The 23,236-nt window shown below is 37.6% G+C and overlaps 2 protein-coding genes across 2 annotated transcripts; both read left to right on the plus strand.

The window, feature by feature from the left end:
• The first annotated feature begins 66 nt into the window (after positions 1-66).
• tmem106bb (transmembrane protein 106Bb) lies at positions 67-6,594 on the plus strand. Its single transcript, XM_057355530.1, has 8 exons — positions 67-156; positions 499-705; positions 843-906; positions 1,169-1,328; positions 3,917-4,057; positions 4,153-4,202; positions 4,283-4,336; positions 4,621-6,594. The coding sequence occupies exons 2-8, from the start codon at positions 507-509 to the stop codon at positions 4,748-4,750; spliced, it is 798 nt and encodes a 265-aa protein (XP_057211513.1). The 5' UTR covers positions 67-156; positions 499-506; the 3' UTR covers positions 4,751-6,594.
• Positions 6,595-10,281: 3,687 nt separating this feature from the next.
• On the plus strand, positions 10,282-22,277 carry scin (scinderin). Its single transcript, XM_057355039.1, has 16 exons — positions 10,282-10,568; positions 15,033-15,187; positions 16,786-16,947; positions 17,667-17,816; positions 17,987-18,079; positions 18,565-18,697; positions 19,040-19,128; positions 19,210-19,425; positions 19,639-19,772; positions 19,882-19,972; positions 20,472-20,642; positions 20,719-20,896; positions 20,965-21,086; positions 21,283-21,360; positions 21,547-21,607; positions 21,688-22,277. Exons 1-16 carry the CDS (start codon positions 10,376-10,378, stop codon positions 21,855-21,857), a joined length of 2,196 nt encoding a protein of 731 aa, XP_057211022.1. The 5' UTR covers positions 10,282-10,375; the 3' UTR covers positions 21,858-22,277.
• The last annotated feature ends 959 nt before the right edge of the window (positions 22,278-23,236 follow it).

Consider the following 23,236-nt stretch of genomic DNA (forward strand, 5'->3'; position numbering starts at 1 on the left):
ACTGATTGAACGTTACCAAGGATACCGTAATTAATATTCATAAGGTTAGCCTTCGCCGTAGTATGTCGTCTACAGACCGTTAAAGCGCATGTCAGGCTAAAAGATAAACGAGATTTGCATGACCACCGAGGCTCTCGGATAAGCTAATTCTGCCAGGTAAAAACAACATATCTTACGTATTTCTTTTGCGGTTTGACATGAGGTAAATCCACTGTCGTCTTAAGTGTTGGTTTATCTAAGTTAACTTACTGGTTCCGAATGAAACTAGTCGGTTTCGTTCATATTTTAGCTTTGTTTTTAGCCACCGGTGGGCAGCAGAGCAGCGAGGCGCATGCATGTAGGCTATGGGTTAATGAAACGTCAAGGCCTACGAATAGACGTTTATGTTTTTTCGTGTTTATTTCTATAGGCTGTAGTATTTTTGTCTGTTATTGTGTGATTTCTGCTAAAAACATTAATCCCGAATACGTAAAACCTGGCTGTTTACGTTACCTCCAGGTCTAAATATGGGGAAGGCTCTTTCCCACCTGCCTAAGCACAGCTGTCATGATGACTGTCAGGATCTAACCTCATCACCAGGCTACAGTACAATGCCAAATGACGACGTCAAGAATGGAGATGTGTCCCAGTTCCCTTACGTGGAGTTCACTGGGCGAGACAGCGTTACCTGCCCCACATGCCAAGGCACTGGGAGGATCCCGCGAGGTACGGGTTTACATTGGTGATGCTTAGTGGCTGAAATGGATCTAATCAAATTACAAAAGTGAGGAAGATATCATAATATAAAATGTCCCCTCTCACAAAACATTTCACAGTGTTTTTTTTTAATATTTTTTATACAGGTCAAGAGAATCAGCTGGTGGCCCTGATCCCATACAGTGACCAGAGGCTGAGACCAAGAAGAACGTAAGAGAGAGAGTTTAAGATTGTTATGCATTTTGCTTTACCAGTCCACATTCTTTCAATTTTTTTGAAGACATGTTTTGACATATTAAAATAGCAAACACTCTCTCACATGCTATTATTATTTTTCACATCTGAAATTATGGGTACATAGAGCTAATTCTTGACATTATATTATAGTATAGTTATGACACTTTGGTTTGTTTAAAGGCACATAAAAAATAATTGTTGCTTCATTCACTTTGATGTTTTGTATGTTTAACAGCAAGCTGTATGTGACTGCTTCCGTCATTGTGTGCCTGCTGCTCTCCAGTTTGGCCGTTTTCTTCCTTTTCCCACGTTCCATTGATGTGAACTATGTGGGAGTGAAGTCTGTATACGTGTCCTATGACCAGGCCAAACGCATTGTGTATCTCAATGTTACCGTAAGTTCCTCCAGAGCAGTTGTCCCTTTGCAGACATCAAACACAAGTTTAATGATATCCTGAGAGCTTTTAAAACATATCCGCTTCAGAAAGTGTATCTAAAAATAGAAATTCCGCTTGCATTTCATTTTAAAACCCATATATCGCTGTTGTCCTTTGGAAACCTCGTATCTCCATAATTTGTGATTTTTTTGCTATAAATCATTATTATTAGTCACGCTTTATGTTTGTCACTGGGTTTTGCAAATATCTAATCAATAAAAGGAATAAAGGAGTAGTTCACTTCAAAATTTGCCCCCATTGACTTTCCATAGTAGGAATAAAAATTACTATGGGAAGTGAGTGGGGGCAAATTTTGAAGTGAACTACTCCTTTAAAAAGAGCTTCAGGGTTTTTCCTGGCTCAAAATGAGGCGGAGGTGGTGCCATCCTGATCTTGTACACACACACGTAGGCCTACCGTACCTTTAAGTGGCTTAACCAAAGTGACTTTGAGTTTGACATATTAAAAGTTCTAATAAAATTAGATAAAAATGACAATTATGAAGTTATATAAAACATTACTTTTATTCACCAAACAGAATTTTTTTTATTATCAAATAAAGCTTTTTTTTTTATCATTTTCAACTAACTTTTCAGCCCACAATAGCCAACTGAATTAGTGAAAGTGAACTATTAGTCAGATATGGTGACCCATACCTGAAATGTGACAATTTCATAGAGAGTAGTGAACACACGCACAGCAAGTGGTGAACACACGTACACCCGGAGCAGTGGGCTGTCACTGCAGCGCCCGGGGAGCAAGTAGGGGTAAGGTGCCTTGCTCAAGGCCCTGGGAATCGAACCGGCAACCTTCTGGTCACGAGTCCGACTCTGTCCCTTGGTTAGTTATTAACCAGTCTTTCTAAATGAGCAAAGCTTCAAAGCAAAGCTTCTAAATGAGCAAAGGTTCACTTTAAATGATTCAATGACCTCTTATATTCGCTAGTGACTGGAAAGTTCAATAGTTTAAATGAATCGGTTCAAATGAGTCATTCGTGTGCGAGTCGTTCTGAACGCAATGTGCGTTCATACTGGCGAACTCGCTGTGTACAGTATACGCTGATTCAACGATCCGACTGCACAGCTAAAGACATTACAATGATGTACGTCATGTTAATTTAATAAATTTCAAGAAACTAAACGTACTTGGATGCAAAACAAACAGCCGTGAAACACAGGCTGGCTCTTGTTCTGTCCTCAGTGTGCTGATAATGAAACAGCGCCTCCACTGTGGCGTAATGCAGCAACTGCAGTTACAAATGACAGTCTGTTAAATGCACGCAGCATTTCTTGTGAAGACTCGCAACATAATTTTGGCGAGAGCCTGAGGCGGCACGACATTTGACGGAGGCGGCCGCCTCCAATTTCTCTATGCAGGAAAAACCCTGAGCTTGTCAACTTTGACAACACAGTATTTAATCATTTAAAAAGAACAGTGTTTTCCCATTTACAAAAAAAACGGCGAATTTGGACAAATAAGGTTTCGGAAGGACAGCGATGATGTTTTTTTCAGACTGTGAAAGTCACAAGAGGTATTTGATAGCACCGATGTGTAGGGCTGTCACGATTATGAAATTTGACTGCCGATTAATTGTCTAATAAATCATTGCGATTATGACGATTAATTGTCTGTTTTAGGGCTTTGGCGATTATGACGATTAATTGTCTGTTTTTGAGCTTTGACATTTAATTCTCATACATTTTTGACTCAGCGATTGAAACGACCATATTGTTCTGAATTTCCAAGGTTTTTTTCTTGGAAATACATCGGAAAAAATTGGGTCATCATATATTTAAGGTTTAGGCTTTTACCTGTCAATCATACAACCGCCAAATACTTGTAAATTAAGTAAATTGATCAGGTGTGAATTGAAGCCACCATTAAAATACTATCAGTCATAGAAAAGCTTCTAGTCTGTTTTTTTCTCAGTTGCAAGACTACAATACAATTTTACTTGTGTGTTAATGAAATTTTGGTAGACTGCTTTTCACACTTAAATAATATTAAATTGTACTGCAGGTAATTTGTATATGTTTTAGTGTTTTTTTTAAGTGATTGTGTTGTGGTGGTACATTTTACAAGTATTACCATGCTTTAGTAACAATATATACACTAAAATGTGCAATATGCAGATGCACTACAGCTCCCCCTAGTGTCTTCTATAGAAATGTGCAATAATTGCGATGATCTGAAACCATCGCGATGAGGTCAAACAATCGCGATGAGACGATTATTTCATAATCGTGACAGCCCTACCGATGTGTAAAACACGTCATTGTTAAAAAATGCCTGACCTGAATATAAACAGGCGGGACACTTGCTCCTTTATAAAAAGTGCATTTCTGAAACTGATGTGAGCTGCCAGCTGCTCATTTCTGAAATTCCCATAAACAATTGCCCGTTTCTCCTGTGCATTTATGTGAGAACACAATTTCATCACCTTTGTTCTTTCTGACAGATGATGATTCTGTCTGACAGCCGTATAGGCGCACAGCCTGAGGTGTTTATTTCGTTCTGTTTAAATGTGTGTCTTTGTTTTTTCGAAGAACTCGCTGAATATAACAAACAACAACTATTACTCTGTGGATGTGGCCAACATCACAGCCCAAGTGCAGTTTTCCAAGACTGTAATTGGTAAAACTCGTATTAGCAACATCACCACTATTGGCCCGCTGGACATGAAGCAGGTGGAGTATTACCCTAATCTGGCACTTTTTAGTTATTTTCATATTTTTACAGCATAAATGAAATTCATTCATATTTACAATGATTTGATTTGCAGATTGACTACATGGTGCCAACCACCATAGCAGATGAAATGAGTTACATGTAGTAAGTACACATCTTTTCAACATAAAAGCATGTAACATTTTGTTTTCATCTAGCAGACCTAATCTCTCTCTGATTTTCAGTGACTACTGTACCCTGCAGAGCATCAAAGTGCACAACATTGTGGTTATGATGCAGTAAGTATTGCAGAAACGCAGCAAAAAGTTAAAAACATTTTTTTGTGATATGAGAGGAACTGATCTTGGTACCTTTCAAACATCTGATTAAACACAATATTTTTAAATGTTAGTTTTCAGAACAAATTTTGCACTATATTTTGTTATTTGGTGATGTAGAGGTTAGTGCACATGCTCTTGATACGTAAGCACATGGTACTCATGATAGCAAGTATAGATCAATGTGCAATAAGTTAAATATGTTTGATGATTATTTATGACTAATTTCGCTGCTTCTTTTCCAGGATTACTGTTACCACTGTGTATTTTGGCCACGCTGAGCAGGTGTCTCAGGAGATGTACCAGTATGTGGATTGTGGAGGGAACACTACATCCTTGCATGAGTATAACCTGAACACCCCTTGGACAGGCTAGAGAAGAGCCTGTTAGTGTATTGCATCACCTTGTCCCTCACCTCTGTGTCGTTGTTTCAGCAAAATTAGTTGAGGGTGTGTTACATTTCTCTGTCTATTAACCACCAGAATATACCAAGGGTGTTGCAAGTCACAAATGATGCACTTTAGTTTCCATGCTCTCCAAGCAATATGATGATAATGAGGTCTGTGCAGCTCTCATTTCCGTTCACTTTGCCAAACTAAACCCTTATTGTAAATTCCCTATGTCACAAACATACCTATTTAAAACCCCTTTGAAATGAAATGATGTATTTGAAACGTATTCCTGGTTCATATATTATTTTAATTGTTTTGTAGCCTGATGTTCATTACACTTCTTAGCGATGGGATAAGATACAATAATGAGCCCTGCGTGCTTTGGGATCTTTAAATTGAGGTGAGATGCGCCATGTGGTGTTTATTTAAATGGAAATATTAAGAATGGGTCACCTCAAATTACCTCTCATACCTTTATTTCACAGGGGTTGGTACAGTCTCACTCCATTATTGTTCTTTGTGATGGTGTGCACTATAATCTTAAATTGCTCTTAGTGTGTCATACAAAAGAATCAGAGGGAACTGAGGGAACATCACTGTAGATATCACCAGTGTTGGGAAGGTTACTTTGGAAATGTAATTGGTTACAGATTACAAGTTACCCTATTTAAAATGTAATGAGTAGTGTAACTATTTTTAGTAATGTAATTTTAACTGATTACATTTGATTACTTCTCTAAATTTCATTCATGGTGTTGTTTTTTAAATATAAAGTTATATTCCGCCTAAAATAGGAAGGAGGGGAGTTTGTTGGTGCCCTGAACTTTACAACTCAATGTTATGAAAGAATTTTAATAGCTGGCAAACGAGATTCCAATTCAAACAAGAACCAATCAAAACCATTAGAAAAGCATTTGTTTACTAAACGGCCTTGGCAGGAGGCATCTATGCACAACAGACAAAGCAACAAATTAATATTATTGAACATATCCTTGCTTTTTATTAAAATATTTAGATGTAATCCTATTTGTGATCATTAACATTTTAATAAGTAACTAAATTAATTACACATTTTTTCTTAGTAACTGTAACGAAGTACAGTTACTTTTATTTTGTAATTAAATTACGCAACGCCACTACATGTAACTAGTTACTCCCCAACACTGGATATCACACAAGCTGCTGTGAAAAAAAGCTTTTAAAAGATTTATTTATTGTGTATTGCACTTTGATGGCAAAGTTTCTGACTGTCGGCGTTTAAGAGATGTGAAACTCTCAAGTGCAGATTGACAGATTAAACACTACTGTTAAACAATAATCACTAATCTGAGAGCATCATGCTGCTTGTGTTTGTTGTTGTCAATTTTGATCATGAAATAAAAATTCTCTCAGATTCTCTGTGTTATAATAACAGCGAATTCACTCATGATCATTTCAAGTATGATCATGAATACTAGATGTAACTATTTAGAGGGAGAGAAACTTTGATAATTTAACACATTTTTACATTCTTAAAAAAGACTTAACATTTTTAGACATTTTAATTTTGTTTGTAAAAAAGGCTTATAGATGGTCTGTCGATTCTGTAATAGATGTGGCTACTAACGTGACATGACATTTTCATATTTTGTAACAATCATTTGCTTGATGTATTTGTTTGTATGTAGCCCTTTTGATTTTTGAAAAACAGGTTTGGACTGCTTTAATGACACTGAATTAACATGTTAAAGGCTTTCACAGTCTGGTATATAAAACCATTAAATATATGTTTTGAATCCTCTGTTCGTTCTTTCTCTTGATGTAATAAATAGTTTGATCTAAGTGTTATTTCTTGAGTATAGGGAACAATAAATATATGATTCAACTTTTTATTTATTAATAATAATTAATAATTCTAGTGTTTTAGGAATAGTACACTGTTCCTACATGCAAAGGAGCAAATTATTTTACCTCTATGCTTTTTGGTAATTTATTGAATGAATAAAAATGTGAAGACATTCATCTCTTGTGATGAACTTTGGATTCGCTGTCCACTGAAACTGGCTTAAATGGCTTTTTACCTAAATAAAGAGGAAATAAAATAAAATTACTATTGAAAGGCAAGCAATGAGGCTATAGTCTTGTAAGACATGAGGAGTAATGGCTTACATTCCCTTTCATTTCATTAAAAACGGTCTTATACATAAACATATTTGATGATATTTCACAAAAATAAAGTTAGAAATATATACAAAAAAGAGATATACTGTAAATGACAGAAGAACATAAAAGTGTTTCTAGATGATGAAAAACTATAGTTGTTCAACTGAGACCATGTATTAAACTCAACAATTAGAGTAACAATAAGTTTAGATGAGCAAATCTAAATGAACGATTGCACAGTTTCATTCAGAGACATCAGAGAGTCGCAGTGTTCATCATAAAACAATAATGCGATCTTGTAAAATGAGATATTACTCCATCTAATCAGTGTTATTTCATAACCCACAACACCTTAATATCCTCCAGTGCCAACAGATCAAACTGAGAGCACGGATAGGCACAAATTAACTGGCAACAAAGCAATGCATCTAGGGAACATACAAATCACACAATGGTTGTCATGGGGACAGAACCAGTGGTAAGAGAGATCATATCCATTTTCTCAGATGCTATAATTATGATGTTACACACTGTCTTGTTCTTCAGTAGAGGTTCTTCAAAGCTATTTGTTTAGAGGAGCATGCAGTTTCATTTTTAAAGGGATTCACCATGTTTTAACAATTGTTAAATGTTTAAAAAGCAACTACATAAAATGAAGAATTAGACTACACATTTACAGCAGTGAATCAGTGATCATTACATTCAATGACGGTAGGTCTCGGCAACATAAACGAATGGTTTTCAGATTTGCCACTAGAGGGTACTATGACTACGTCTCCATCCGCTCGACCTGATTTTGCCAAGTGGTTGATGTCCTCCGAGAATTTGCATTATGCACAGCTGAGTTCATTGCAAATGATAAAAATTTAAGTTGACTGATGCTGTCTTGGTTTATCATTCATAAAGTAGGTTAACAGAATCACAGATATGTCCAATGCACAGCTCATTATTAGCCATGTTTCTAATATTTAGGCCAAGGCCAGATGCATTTTTGCTCTGTTGTTTGCGGGTAGATTAAAGGGAAAGTTCACCCAAAAATGAAAATGGTGCCATTATTTACTCACACACTTGTCATTTTAAACCTGTATGACTTTCTTTTTTTTGCAGAACACAAAAGAAGATATTTTGAAGAATGTTCTTAACTGGCACCCATTGACTTGCATTGGTTTTGTGTCCATACAACAGTAGTGAATGGGTGCCGGCGCTGTTTGGTTTAACAACTTCCTTTAACATATCTTTTGTGTTCGGCAAGAAAGAAAGAAAGTCATACAGGTTTGAAATGACAAGAGGGTGAGTAAATGATGGCAGAATTTTCATTTTTGGGTGAACTATCACTTTCAGTAGAACAACAGCCTTGTACACACTCCCCTCAAAATCAGAGGAAAGTGATCATGAAGTGTTTTACATTCCTTAAATGTCGCATTTTAACTGTCTCTCTTACTTCGTCGAACTTATCACCAGTTAAACCAATTGTCTGCAAGTCTCTTTTGGATCTAGATATGTCAAATGGTCCCTTTTGTTGGAAAAAAGTAAGTTAAAAGTAGGGTTGCTTCATTGTTTGCACACCATAACATATGTAGTTTTCTGTGCGTTTGTGATTTGACAAAACAAATCATATTACTCAGTCTTATTACTCTGAATATCGTGTCATGGCAAAGCTCTGAATTTTACATAACCAAACTTGCCGGAGGCTGTGATAGGTGTAGTTTTTCAGGTTTTGATGTCACAAGTGCAGTACATACTGAAGTGTGTACCCTTGACTTCCTGAAAGATGTTGAACTACCAAACAATTTGGTTTCCTTCTGCAGTATGTGACACTTTCTATGTGGCGGTAGCATGGTGTCACAGCTTGCTTCTTGAATGGAGTTATTATTTATTTCAGTCTTTATTACAGTAAGGTCCTTCATCCAAGACTGTTTACCTAACTGCTATTTTTTTCCAATGCTTCCATCATTTTTCTTCCTACCCTAAGCTTAACCCCACCCATTTTGTTGAATCAGAGGATTAGCTGTAACTCTTTCCCACATTTTGTTCCAGTAACTTCCACACGTGGCATCAATTATTGCGATTGTCTTTACGATAGAGCGAATTGCATTATTCTCATTAACAGTGATTGACATCTCATGGGGTCAGTACCCAGATACTTTATTGATAAATGGCTTTGATAAATGGTGAAAGGCTTTTTGTCTTCCACCAAAGTGAACTTCCCTGTACCAAAGAAAAACTTCAGTATATTTATTAAACACAATCTATTTTTGTGGTCATAAACACACATAATCCTCTTTCTTTAAATACAGTAATAATATACCTCCTGCTTCACCTTTTAAAATGATGTTTATGTCAGAATACGTCATTTTCTTTTTTTTCTTCAGACCTGTCAAATGAACCCTTTCATGCATATGTGTGTGTGTATGTGTGGTCCTGGTACAGTTATAGTAATACGACAGTAATCCCAGTAATTTTGGCCTTGTGGTGACATGTCCTCCCCATGAGGACTACATCTTATAAATCAAAACTAAATGATGTTCATTCGAAAGGGTTTGGGGATAGAATATACAGTTTGTACAGTATAAAATCATTATGCCTTATGTTGTCGACCGAACAGCGATAGCAGCCATTCACTTGCATTGGTTTTGCGTCCATGTGGAAGTCAACGGGTGCCACCGCTGTCCGGTTATGAACATTCTTCAAAATATTTTCTTTTGTGTTCCACAGAAGAAAGAAAGTCATGCAGGTTTGAAATGACAAGAGGGTGAGTAAATGATGACAGAACTTTCATTTTTGGGTAAACTATCCCTTTAATCAGTGTGAATTAGCCTTTTGTGTGAAAGGGTTAATGGTTGAAAGCAAGCACTTTGTCCTTCCATTTAATGTGTTTGTTCTGCGTTTAAAGCATTATGAGCTTGTGGAAAAGCGGTACCGTATATACAATGCACAAAGCATCTGTCTAATGCAGGGTCTTTTGTTTGTTTGATTTCCTGAGAATTTGTATTTCTTGTCATTGTCCTTTGCCTGTTTACATGAAAATCAGTTAATGTTGCCTTGTGAAACAAAACTTTTCAAAAAGACACCAACACCCAAATGAAAGCAATAACAAAACTGTTCCAAAGTTAAACTGGACTACTTTTCAACATTCTAAATATTCAGAATTCCACCTTACAGCAAAACATTCAGAATTCCACCTTACAGCAAAACATTCAGAATTCCACCTTACAGCAAAATATTCAGAATTCCACCTTACAGCAAAATATTCAGAATTCCACCTTACAGCAAAATATTCAGAATTCCACCTTGCAGCATCTCCCTCCGTGTACACTTTGCCATGTTTCTGAACACGCCCACTTCGTGTGCGAGTGCAGACATCTGCACACTGCTGTTATTGATTCATTGCTGTCAGGCTACAGTAGCTGACTGTCTGCCTCTCACACTTCATCATCTCACCTCATCTCGCACCACTCGCTCAACCATGGGTCTCCACCACAAAGAGTTCGAGAAAGCTGGTAAGGTTGCTGGTCTCCAGATATGGAGAATCGAAAAGATGGAGCTGGCTCCAGTGCCTGCCAACCTACACGGGAGCTTTTATGTTGGTGATGCCTACCTGGTGCTTCACACCGTCAAACAGAAGAACTCGTGTTTTTATGATCTGCACTACTGGCTGGGTAAGCAACAGTTCTTTACTTAAAATGACCTGTGAGTGAAATCAACTGTTGAAGTAACATTAATATTACAATGGATTGTTTCCTCAAATATATATGCTACATATTTGTATAGTTTATACTGTAGAATATCTTCTGCCTGAACTTTACTGAACCATGCACGTTGGCCTGAAATATAAAACATTCTCAAGACACATTGTGTGTGCAATGTTTAAGAGGGTATCAGTAAGGTCAAACTGTAGCGTGTGCACCAACGTCTGCCAATGAGAATTTATATAATGAATTAAAAAATGAGCCGTCGCTATTTAACAGGTTGATGAAAGACAAACGAAAATTCACTTGACTTTCAGATAAAAAAGTTCTAAATAATCCAACATAATATCCAAAATGCATATCTTACATATATGGCCCCATAAAACGCAACATCCCATCTGTAGTGAAGGTTGTAAAGTTGTAACGATATTATAACTGGACTTTCATCTGTAACAAAATAAATGACACACAGTTACTGTATGTGGGAAAACTGCACAATCAAATGCAGACGAGGAGCTGCTTTGGCTGACGTGTTCAGTGTTGAGTGAACAAGGTTTTACTGTGCAAATAAGTTGTCAGATGATCACAATGTTGTGAATGTTGATGAGCTTGTGTAGCGCTTTGGTGCTCTCAGGTTTTGTGTTTTTAACACATTAATAGGTGTTGCCCTAGGGAGGAGACGTTTCTGTTTCACAGATATTTTAGGAACATAAAATGTGAAGTTGCAAAACAGCAAAAAAAACAGGAAGTGGGTGGCTGACAAATAAACCGCACATGTGTCCTGTCTGTGTGGTAGCAAAAATTCTGCAAACAAACTGCTATTAATATATTCTTTTATATTATTAATAGGGTTGGGTATCGTTTGAATTTTATCGATTCCGATTCTGCTTATTGATTTAGATTCTTTTCGATTCCTAGTTTCGATTCCAAAGTTAAAGGGGTCATATGGCGCGAATACGTGTTTTTCTGTGTCTTTGGTGTGTTATAAGTTGCCCATGCATGTATTAGACACGTAAAATTGCAAAAATTAAAGTGTCGGAAGAAAAGATGCATTCTATCTAAAAGCGAATGCTCACCCAGACCTGCCTGAAACTCCTCGTGTAACCACACCCCCACAAATCTACGTCAGTTTTTGGTATGATTTGACTAAGACCGCCCAAATGTAAACGCAAGTAATGTGGGCGTACCTGTCTGTGCAATTGCTTTGGAACCTGATGTTCCAAATATGGTAAGAGGTGTTACATTTCCATCACACTCTTGCAGTATTCGACCAATCACTACGCACTGATTAACTGGCCAATCATAGCACACCTCGCTTTTCAGAGCCATGAGCTTTGTAAAAAATCTGCGCGTTTCAGAGAGGCGGGGCAAAGAGGAGATACAAACATGCACGGTATTTTAAAAATACAGCTTTATGAACCTTAAATCGTTTATACACATTGCATTACATCTAAAACAAACCATAATATTTGTTTTAGCCGTGTCATATGACTCCTTTAAATTAAAACATTTAGATATAAACCTGTATAGTCATTTAGCCTGCTTATTGACTGGTTTGCAAAAAATATATATTTATGAGCACCGTTTTGTGTATATACACTGCGTTCCAAATTATTATGCAAATTGGATTTAAGTGTCGTAAACATTTAATTTTATATTGTTCAATTAAACTTATGGATGGTATTGTGTCTCAGTGCTCTTTGGATCACTGAAATCAATCTCAGACACCTGTGATAAGTAGTTTGCCAGGTGAGCCCAATTAAAGGAAAACTACTTAAGAAGGACGTTCCACATTATTAAGCAGGCCACAGGTTTCAAGCAATATGGGAAAGAAAAAGGATCTGTCTGCTGCCGAAAAGCGTCAAATAGTGCAATGTCTTGGACAAGGTATGAAAACATTAGATATTTCACGAAAACTTAAGCGAGATCATCGTACTGTGAAGAGATTTGTGGCTGATTCAGAGCACAGAAGGGTTCGTGCAGATAAAGGCAGAATGAGGAAGGTTTCTTCCAGACAAATTCATCGGATTAAGAGAGCAGCTGCAAAAATGCCATTGCAAAGCAGCAAACAGGTATTTGAAGCTGCTGGTGCCTCGGGAGTCCCGAAAACCTCAAGGTGTAGGATCCTCCAGATGCTTGCAGTTGTGCATAAACCTACTATTCGGCCACCCCTAACCAATGCTCACAAGCAGAAACGGTTGCAGTGGGCCCACACATACATGAAGACTAATTTTCAAACAGTCTTGTTTACTGATGAGTGCCGTGCAACCCTGGATGGTCCAGATGGATGGAGTAGTGGATGGTTGGTGGATGGCCACCATGTCCCAACAAGGCTGCGACGTCAGCAAGGAGGTGGCGGAGTCATGTTTTGGGCTGGAATCATGGGGAGACAGCTGGTGGGCCCCTTTAGGGTCCCTGAAGGTGTGAAAATGAACTCTGCAAGGTATGTAGAGTTTCTGACTGAGCACTTTCTTCCATGGTACAAAAAGAAGAACCATGCCTTCCGTAGCAAAATCATCTTCATGCATGACAATGCACCATCTCATGCTGCAAAGAATACCTCTGTGTCATTGGCTGCTATGGGCATAAAAGGAGAGAAACTCATGGTGTGGCCACCATCCTCCCCTGACCTCAACCCTATTGAGAACCTTTGGGGCATCCTCAAGCGAAAGATCTATGATGGTGGGAGGCAGTTAGCATCAAAACAGCAGCTCTGGGAGGCTATTCTGACATCCTGCAAAGAAATTCAATCAGAAACTATCCAAAAACTCACAAGTTCAATGGATGCAAGAATTGTGAAGGTGATATCAAAGAAGGGGTCCTATGTTAACATGTAACTTGCCCTGTTAGGATGTTTTTGATTGAAATAGCTTTTGATTTCAGTAAATATGACCTCCTAATGCTGCAAATTCAACAATTGACCATTTTCAGTTTTTTACAACCTATGAAATGTTTTCAAACTCTGTTGTGCATAATAATTTGGAACAGTGCATTTTGAGTTTTTCATTTTTTAAATAAATACTGTTGTCAGTGGGAGGTTTATTCAATAAAATTCCAAATGTACCCTAACTGTTGATTACTTGAAAATTATACTGACTGTCATTTGCATCGACAAATTAGGAAAACCAGAGAAAGATATCATTTGCATAATAATTTGGAACCCAGTGTATACACATATATATATACCCATAGCAACCATGTTTTGTCTGATTTATTACAATTTGTATTACCATAATTTAACAACATGGTTAAACTGTAGTTACTATAATGAATCTATGGTACATTTGTGGTTTCTGTGATTTGCTGCAAATAGTACAGTTAAACTATGCTTATAGTAAAAATACGGTTAATTTTTATAAAGGCTTTTATTGAGATATCAGCAGATCACAAGTTAACATATACGGATTTCTGAAAATATGCACACAGGAATTGATAAGAGGAATTGAAATTCTAATTTCAAGTCTCCGATTCCTATTCCTTTAGATTCCGTTCCGATTGCAAAACTTTAGATTTCGGTTCCAAATTGGAATTGATTTTCTATTCCCAACCCTAATTTTTAATATATAATATAAATGACCATAAGTGAGATTTATATATATGTTTTTTTTATTTTGCCATGTCACACCATAGGACACGTGCGGTTTATTTGTCCATAAATGACAGTAAATAATGATCAATACAATGTTGCACTCTAAAGGAGTAAACGTAAACAGCACCAGTGTAAATGTAACAGTTTCTTAAACATTAAAATGTTTTATAAAACAGCAAAATAAATATATGATGGATAATCAACCAGCTAGAATCCATATACAGACAAGAGCCACTTAATACAGTTTCCTTTTTCCGCTGAGTGCAAGCACTCTCTTCACTCCATTAGATGCTTTAGACAAGTCAATAGCACTAAGATGTTCTGGCCTTGGCTTGTCTCTTTGTTTTAACTCTGCCTCAAACAGCACAAAAAAGGCTCCATTATGAGTCATTGAGCACAGTGTAAATAGATTCCTGAATGAGCTTTCTGCCCATCATGTCTTCTTTGCCAAGATGTACGCCTGTAAAGCTCATCTTGAAATGGACAGCATTTAACAGAGTGCTTTGCAGATACTTTGCAGTCTCATCCTCGTACGATACATCCATGGTCACTGCATCAGCTTGTCTTTAAGTGTGAAGTTTGATGCTTGGTGAGAGAAAGAATTTGAAGGTGAGAAAGCAGATGTTCTGTAGTCTGTATGCTGAATAATGACTATTGTTGTGGGTGTTGCTGTTCCTTCTTTCTCATTTCCTCTTTATTGTTTCAATCATAAGTAATGCAGAAATGAGTATAATGTAATATGTACACTGGCCAGCTAAAAGAAACCAAGGCAAGGCAAACACAGCTGACAGACTGCATGTGCATATGCAAACTAACACAATCACACATCGCTTCTGTCTCTGTAGGTAAAGAATGCACGCAGGATGAAAGTACAGCGGCTGCCATCTTTACAGTTCAGCTGGATGACTACCTGGGAGGGAAACCGGTTCAGTATCGTGAACTCCAGGGTTTTGAGTCCACCAGCTTCACCAGCTACTTTAAAGGAGGAATCACATACAAGGTCTAACAAGACAGTTATTATTAGAGATGCACCAATATATCGGCCAATAAAAGCAATTTTTCTCACTAACGGCTTTCGACCGATAGTTTAAAAACAACCGATGACCAGGGCCGATATATTCTGTTAATCAAACGAGGACAGGGAAATGTAATGAATTTGTGCTCTGTATATAGAAAAAGTTAAGAAATATCACCAGTTTGATGTTCAATATTAATAGTCATTGTATCAATTAACAACATTCAGAAAGTTAAGAAATATCATTTTATCTTCAAAATCGGCATCTCTCTGACTAAAGACAAACATAAAGCCATCCTTTAGTCTAATGGAAAGACTGACAGTTATTGTGAGGTTACAGTGGCTCTGTATGGGGTGTGGTGAAAACTTTCCCAAAAGAACCCACACATACCTTCCTACCCAAGACCTTCCGTTTCACTTATACCCTTACAAAAAGTGTACTCGTAGTTTTCTTTAAACTACAAACAAGAAAGTATACTTTCTGTCTTTTTATGTATATGAATATTCTTTATGTTTTTTTTAAAAACATAATTAATATTAGGCCTATATGGTTAAGTATGTTTGACTTATGCTTCTACTCATATAACAATCAAAAGATTAACACTTGGCTTATAATTGTGTTTAGCTAATAATGGCTGATAACATAACTATTTATATTTAATTTATATTCATATTTTATTGTATAAAACCTTTATTAAATATATATACTTTTGAATATTATTGAATGGGTCGTGACTCGTGCCACTTTGTCGCATTTAAGTTTAGCCAAGTAACTGTTGCAGGTCACCCAAAATAATACTGGCTAGACATACTAATGTAAGTTACTTGTTATTTATTTTGCTTGATATGAGAAATATACTACAGGCTGATTTTATTCTTTAGGGATGTGTCCCGAAAGTTAAGCTTGGGCCACAAGAGCGCTTGTGTGCAGTAACGTTTGTTTCTGTTGTTGCTTTGAAACAGTCTATACCAATATATTATAAACAATATATTAATAATAAACTATAAAAGAGAAGTTAAAAGTATACTTTCAGTATGAAAACTACAAAATTTGTGAGATTTACTGAGAGTACTTTCCACCAAAAAATTAAAAAAAGAAAATGTATTGTACTAGTAAATCAGTATAGCTATAAGTTCATTTATAGCTATAGTTGTAGCATAAACAAAAATGAAGCTGCGAACTGCTTGTGTACTCAAAGTTTACTACTGTTAGACATACTGTGTACTGTATAAGAACAATCTTACAAACTATAAAGTGGGCCAATTTGGTCCCAAGTAGTACTGAAATAATACACTTAAAAGTTACTATACATTGATAGTAAACTTACTACATTGTATACTTTAAACATACTTAATAAACTTGAAGTATATTTTTTGTAAGGGAATTACAAACTTGCACAACGTGAGGGATGTGGTGTTATACACGTGTTCAGGAACACACAGCCCCCCTCTGCTGTATTTGGCCACAGACTAAAAGTGACTCATGGGCTTAAAATAGAGTGCGTTTAAAAAAGAGGGATAAAATACAAGATTAAAAAGCAGAGGAATTTTTAGAATGACCCTTATTTTCTTTGACGTTTTAGTCGGGAGGTGTGGCATCAGGATTTCAGCATGTGGTCACCAATGATCTTACTGCCCAGCGACTCTTCCACATCAAGGGCAGACGCACCGTCAGGGCCACAGAAGTGCCTCTCACCTGGGCGAGCTTCAATAAGGGCGACTGCTTCATAGCGGATCTGGGCGCGGTGAGACCTGGCAAAAGCACAGATCATGATGGAGTTAGAAAGAAAAGAAATGAAAATGATGTCCTCATTTTCATGACACTTGAAACCTGTGTGATTGCTTTAGTCAGAGTCACTCACTAAAGATTCAAAGATCTATAAAATATAGAGAAATGCAATGTAATTTTGCAGTTATCCTTTGTTATTGTTATACAGAAAAGGCAGATTCACACTTAATATCGTCACTGTGTGTATTTTGGTTGGGTTAAATACTCGGATTACCATACAAATACTTTGACAGTCAACATAAGATCTTAAGTAAATAGTATGAGAGTTCAAGGGGCAGAAACACAGGTTTACACTGAACAACAGATGTATACACTAAGTTACTAAGAAGTGACTTGTGCTGACCATCGGATGCGTGGGACTGTTTGCAGGAAGATTAACTCTATACTTGTTTGACAGCATACTTTTCCTCATCTTTCTAATGTAACATACAGACCATAGTATAAAATAAACCGCACAAACACCATTCCATATTGACAGTTTAGCAAGAATATGCTTTCTGAAGAAGGACCGAAAAATACACACAATTAAAACCTTATCCCCAAGATAATAACCAAAAATGAATTTTGAGAATGTCTTCCTGTGAATTTTAACAGTATTGCAAAAAGAAATATGAGCACGCAATAACCAAGAATGAAACATGAACACAGATTTCTGACCACTTGTTGTGTTCCCAGGTAATCTATCAATGGTGCGGGTCAATGTGTAATAAGTTTGAGCGTGTGAAAGCTGCACAGGTGGCCGCCGGCATCCGAGACAACGAGAGGAATGGAAGAGCCCAGCTCGTGGTTGTAGAAGAAGGACAGGAGCCTCCTCAGATGAGCGAGGTAACTAATAAAATGTCCAATCACAGGTTTGGAGGAATTTGCATGCAACCAACTTTAAGCATCTGGTGGAACGTGTACACCTTTTTGCAGTTAAATCAATATTTGCAAAAGGCAACTTGATATCTGATAGGGTTGACACAGTTTTAATTCTTTGTTTTTGCACATCACAGGTTCTCGGTAAGAAGCCTGACCTCCCTGAAGGTGATGATAATGATGACATGGTTGCGGACATTTCAAACAGAAAATCTGCCAAACTTTACATGGTAAAGAAGTTTTGATTTTAATTCACTTACAGTTGTGGCCAAAAGTGATACATTTGTACCATATTTGCTTTCAATTCCACCTCAAGGTGTAGACCATCAAATACGTGGAGTATACAAACTCTTAACTTTTAAGGAATGTATTATTATTCAATATATTTATAATTCACTATATATACTGTATATTAACGATTATATTTATTATTTAACATTTTGCAGTCATTTTCGTATGTCTTTATAAACTTTGCATGTGTTGTGTGTCATTTTTTGCGTCCTTTAATTTTTTCAATGATGAGCTTCAGTTTACACCCCAAACACACCAATGCAACATGGATACAAATTTAATAAAATATTTGAATAAAAGCAAATATGTCAATTGTACAAAGTCACTTTTGGCCACTATACTGTAATGTATACAGAATGCATGTCTAAATTCCATAGATTTACATACCAGAAAAAGAATACCAGAATCCCATTGCACCTCACAGGTATCTGATGCTACTGGGAAAATGCAAGTGTCAATGGTGTCACAAGAGAATCCATTCAACCAGACTGACTTGCTGTCGGACGAATGCTTCATTCTTGACCACGGAAAAAACAGGAAAATCTTTGTCTGGAAAGGTACGCCCGCTTTATTGCCCCAAGATTGAGCCGAGATCAAGTTTTGCATTGGCATTCGCTTCTTATTGATTTGCATGACCCGTATGGCTTTCTTTCTTCTGCGGAAGATATTTTGAAGAATAATTGTAACCGAACAACTGCGGGTCCAAATGACTTGCAGTGGTTTTGTGTCCATTACACAATAGAAGCGAATGGGTACCGTCGTTGTCCGGCTACCAACGTTCTTCAAAATATCTTCTTTTGTGTTCTGCAGAAGTCGTTCAGGTTTGAAATGACAAGAGGGTGAGTAAACGATGACAACATTTTCATTGTTGGGTGATGCCTTGTACGTTTATGATCTAGGCCGCAACGCAAATCCCAGCGAGAGGAAGGAGGCCATGAAAACAGCCGAGGGCTTCATCAAACAGATGGGCTATCCAGCGAACACACAGGTTTACTCTCAAACCTTACACTTCTGCATATGCTTCATTACATTCTCTGCATATTTATTCTTTTGTCCATTCTTTACACAGATCCAGGTGCTTCCGGAGGGTGGAGAAACGCCCATCTTTAAGCAGTTCTTTAAAGGTTGGAAAGAGAAGGACCAGGCCGAGGGTCTCGGGAGAGTATACGTCACGGAGCGGATCGCCAAGATCCAGCAAGTCCAGTTTGACGCTTCAAAGCTCCACGAGTCACATCAGATGGCTGCTCAATACAACATGGTTGATAACGGCTCTGGGAAAACGCAGGTCACAATTTGCATACAAAACATCAGTGATTGCACAAGCTAAAGTGTGCTTGTGTATGAATTATGACATTTGAATACCTAGAACAAGCAGATAGACTAGAACATTACAGTCATGTCGCTGTATGGACAAGATATTGATGCTCTTGATGATAACCGTTTGGAAATTTCAAACAAAGAAATGAAAATAATGAATATATCTTGTGCTGTTTGACAGATTTGGAGGGTAGAGTGTGGTAATAAAGTCGAAACCAAAGTTCCCGTTGACCCCAATGCATACGGGCAGTTCTATGGAGGCGACTGTTATATAATATTATATTCCTACCCCAGGGGAGAGATTATCTACACTTGGTAAGCTTTGTAGATACAAACAGTTTGTAACTTAAGTCAGTGCCTGGAGGGAGTGTAATCGTGGGCGATAAAACAAATAAGGCTGTATGCTGTGTTCTCACACTAACAGGCAGGGGTCCAGCAGCACGATCGATGAGCTGACAGCATCTGCCTTTCTCACTGTTGAACTGGACCGTTCGCTGGGTGGAAACGCCGTTCAGGTAAAAGGAATTTTATGTATGTATTGATTAAAACAGGGCTGGACTGGCTTTCGATGGCTCGAAGCTAAAATAGAAGTTGACGACTAGGACCCCCGGGCATCTTAAAGGAACAGTTCACCCAAAAATGTAAATTCTGACCTCTTTACTCACCCTCAAGTCGTTTCAAATCTATATACAGTACATTTCTTTGTTCTGATGAACGCCGAGAAGGATTTTGGAAGAATGCCTGTAACCAAACAGTTCTTGGCCACCACTGCCTACCATAGAAGGAAAAATGACAACGGTAGTCAAAAGTGCCCCAGAACTGTTTGCTGTCCTACATTCTTCCAAGAATCTTCTATTGTGTTCAAAAGCAAATTTTCCTACTTTGGTAGTCAATGGTGGCCAAGAACCGTTTGGTTACATTACTATAGTGAATACTAAATATAGGAACCTTATTACGATACTGTTCCATGTCAACTCGGACAAGACCTAATCCGATTGGTTCGTCACCATGTAGGTCCGCGTGACTCAAGGAAAGGAACCGCCACACCTGCTGAGTCTCTTCAAAAACAAGCCTCTCATTGTGTATAAGGACGGTACCTCTAGACAGGGAGGACAGGCACCTGCACCCCCAACCCGCCTCTTTCAAGTGCGCAGGAACCTCTGCACCATAACACGCATTTGCGAGGTGAGTCCAGAATATGAACTCGGAGTAACTTTGATGCATATATGTGCTTTGAGCTTGCTGCGTTGTGGTCTGACAGGTTGAAGTGACGGCGTCCAGTTTGAATACCAACGATGCCTACCTCCTGAAGTTGCCTCAGGGGAATGGGTACGTGTGGAAGGGGAAGGGGGCCAGTGAGGAGGAAGAACAAGGGGCAAAGTATCTGAGCGAGAAACTGAAGTGCAAAACCAAGCTTATTAATGAAGGACAAGAGCCAGGTAAGACAATCTGACGCATAAATAACTATACGAGTATTTACACACTCATACTCATTGCTTGTTCAAAGAGGACTTTTGGAAAGCTCTGGGTGGAAAGGCCGAGTATCAAAAATCTAAGATGTTGGAGAGTGAAACGACAGCACATCCTCCTCGACTGTTCGCATGCTCCAACAAAACCGGACGCTTCATTGTGAGTTTGAACTGATGAAAATAATACAAATTTACATACATTTCTTGAACTCATTATCTGGGTGTTGCAAGCTTCATGATCGACCAGATGAGTCAAGGAACTGGACATGAGGACATGCTTTCATGAACCATGATAATGTTACATGATGGCTATTTTATAGCGAATATGTGTTAACAATTCATTTTTAAAATCGTAGATTGAGGAGGTACCTGGTGAGTTTAACCAAGATGATCTGGCAGAAGATGATGTCATGTTATTGGATGGCTGGGATCAGGTTAGATCTCTTTTCATCATCTCCTCGAACGCTTTGCACTGCAAACGTAATAAATCTCTCTCTCAGATCTGAAGGACAACAAATTGCCTCTGATTAAAGTGTCAGATAATCTATTCAAAGATAAATCTTCACTTTCTTTGGGTCTGGGTATCAATGCACCACTGATCCCCTGATTTCATTGCTTAGGTGTTTGTGTGGATTGGAAACGATGCTAATGAGGTGGAGAGGACTGAGTCTGTAAAATCTGGTAAGATCCCCTGAAGCATGAAGTAGATTGAACAGCAAATTTACTGCCTGTGACTTTTACATCGTGTATTACACTTACAGCAAAGACATACATTGAGACAGACCCATCGGGACGGGACAAGGGGGCGCCTGTGGTGGTGGTGAAGCAGGGACACGAGCCCCCCACCTTTACCGGCTGGTTCCTGGGGTGGGATGCTTCTCGATGGGACGGCACTGTTGTGGCCGGAGTGAAATCACTGCAGGTTAACTGAGGACTGCAGTTATGCAAATGATGAACTCTGGAAAGATGAAAGAGATTGTTGGCTACTGAGGCATGATGAACTAGCTTGAACTATTTCATTTACATTATACAGAAGTTCTACACAGTAAAAAGTAGCTAAGAAAAAATATAGCTAATCTGGCTTTCAAAAAAACGGCATGTTACACATATTAATGTTAAGTTTATAAAAGCATGGTTTCCAAAGACAACCCAATTCAAAAATTACAGAAGAAATTCTTTTTTGTAATTTTATCTTGGTTTTTTAAAAGCACACAAGAGCCCTCTAGCGGTGATCTGTGAATTGCAACGCTTGAAGGTACAGTAAATGAACGTTACAATTTTACAGACAGATTAAAATGTATTTGTTTGTAATGTTGTACAATTGCTTACACAGATATTGCCATTTTAAACATTTAAATAATAAAAGAAAGAGAAAAAGGCATAAAATGTACATGCGTCTGTATGGTTCACCATTTAATGTGGGAAATAATGTCAAGAGAATTCATAACATTCAGCTTCCAATTTCACTCGTGACTAAAATGTAAATTATTTTGTGTCTATTAAAATGCATTTAAACAAACTCATACACAAGATGATCCCAGCCCTACCACTTGATTAAATAATATTTGTATAAATGGCTGTTAACCCAAACATTTGCTAAATCAGATTCAGTATTTGGTAGGTCACAACAATGTTTTTAAATAACGGACTAGAGTAAGCAAACAAGGATTTTTATGTTACTTAGTGTTGAAACAAAGAGCATTGTATGGTGATGATGGCATTGCACGATTCAATATGCTTTGGTAAACATGGCATTCAAATGTATAATTAAACATGTGGATAAAAAATAACTAAAAGAGACGGAAAGGAACACGTTGCCCTCAAAGGTCAAAGGTAAATCCGTTCATAATCTCGCTTGTATTTATTTATTTAACCACAAGATGGCGCACAATTGAAAGAGAAAATAAAATCAGACTTTCGATGGCATCGACATAACACGTACGATAAACCTGCCGTTGTAAAAACCTGTACATTATTTTGTAACAGCAAGGTGTTAAATATGCTAAAATTATATAATAAAACAACAAACGTAAACAGTAACGACATAAAACTCTAGTTGAATTACAAAATAAGTTGATATGACTCATCACATTGTTGTTGTACTTTTTTTAAAACCCCTCTAAACTCACACCATGGACTCTATTTAGACTTTGCTGAATATGCATCTTTCATTGAACGTGTGAATGAAGTAAATCCGGAATAAATTATTTTAGAAGTGACAGACCAATTAACCGGTACTAAATAAACTTTGCGATTTAATATGAAGCTCAGACGACCGATTGTTTGACGACGAGCAATCAGTCAGAAGGG

Source organism: Triplophysa rosa, linkage group LG16 (genome assembly GCF_024868665.1).
Source record: "Triplophysa rosa linkage group LG16, Trosa_1v2, whole genome shotgun sequence".
Lineage (NCBI taxonomy): Eukaryota > Metazoa > Chordata > Actinopteri > Cypriniformes > Nemacheilidae > Triplophysa > Triplophysa rosa.

What these genes read in the sequence shown, in the direction of transcription:
- tmem106bb (XM_057355530.1), top strand. Translation starts at nt 507, where the DNA reads ATGGGGAAGGCTCTTTCCCACCTGCCTAAGCACAGCTGTCATGATGAC. An exon ending in CACTGGGAGGATCCCGCGAG is followed by an intron (nt 706 to 842) that starts GTACGGGTTTAC and finishes TTTTTTATACAG; the next exon opens with GTCAAGAGAATCAGCTGGTG. An exon ending in GATGAAATGAGTTACATGTA is followed by an intron (nt 4,203 to 4,282) that starts GTAAGTACACAT and finishes TCTGATTTTCAG; the next exon opens with TGACTACTGTACCCTGCAGA.
- scin (XM_057355039.1), top strand. Translation starts at nt 10,376, where the DNA reads ATGGGTCTCCACCACAAAGAGTTCGAGAAAGCTGGTAAGGTTGCTGGT. An exon ending in AAGGAGGAATCACATACAAG is followed by an intron (nt 15,188 to 16,785) that starts GTCTAACAAGAC and finishes TTGACGTTTTAG; the next exon opens with TCGGGAGGTGTGGCATCAGG. An exon ending in ACAAAACCGGACGCTTCATT is followed by an intron (nt 21,087 to 21,282) that starts GTGAGTTTGAAC and finishes TTAAAATCGTAG; the next exon opens with ATTGAGGAGGTACCTGGTGA.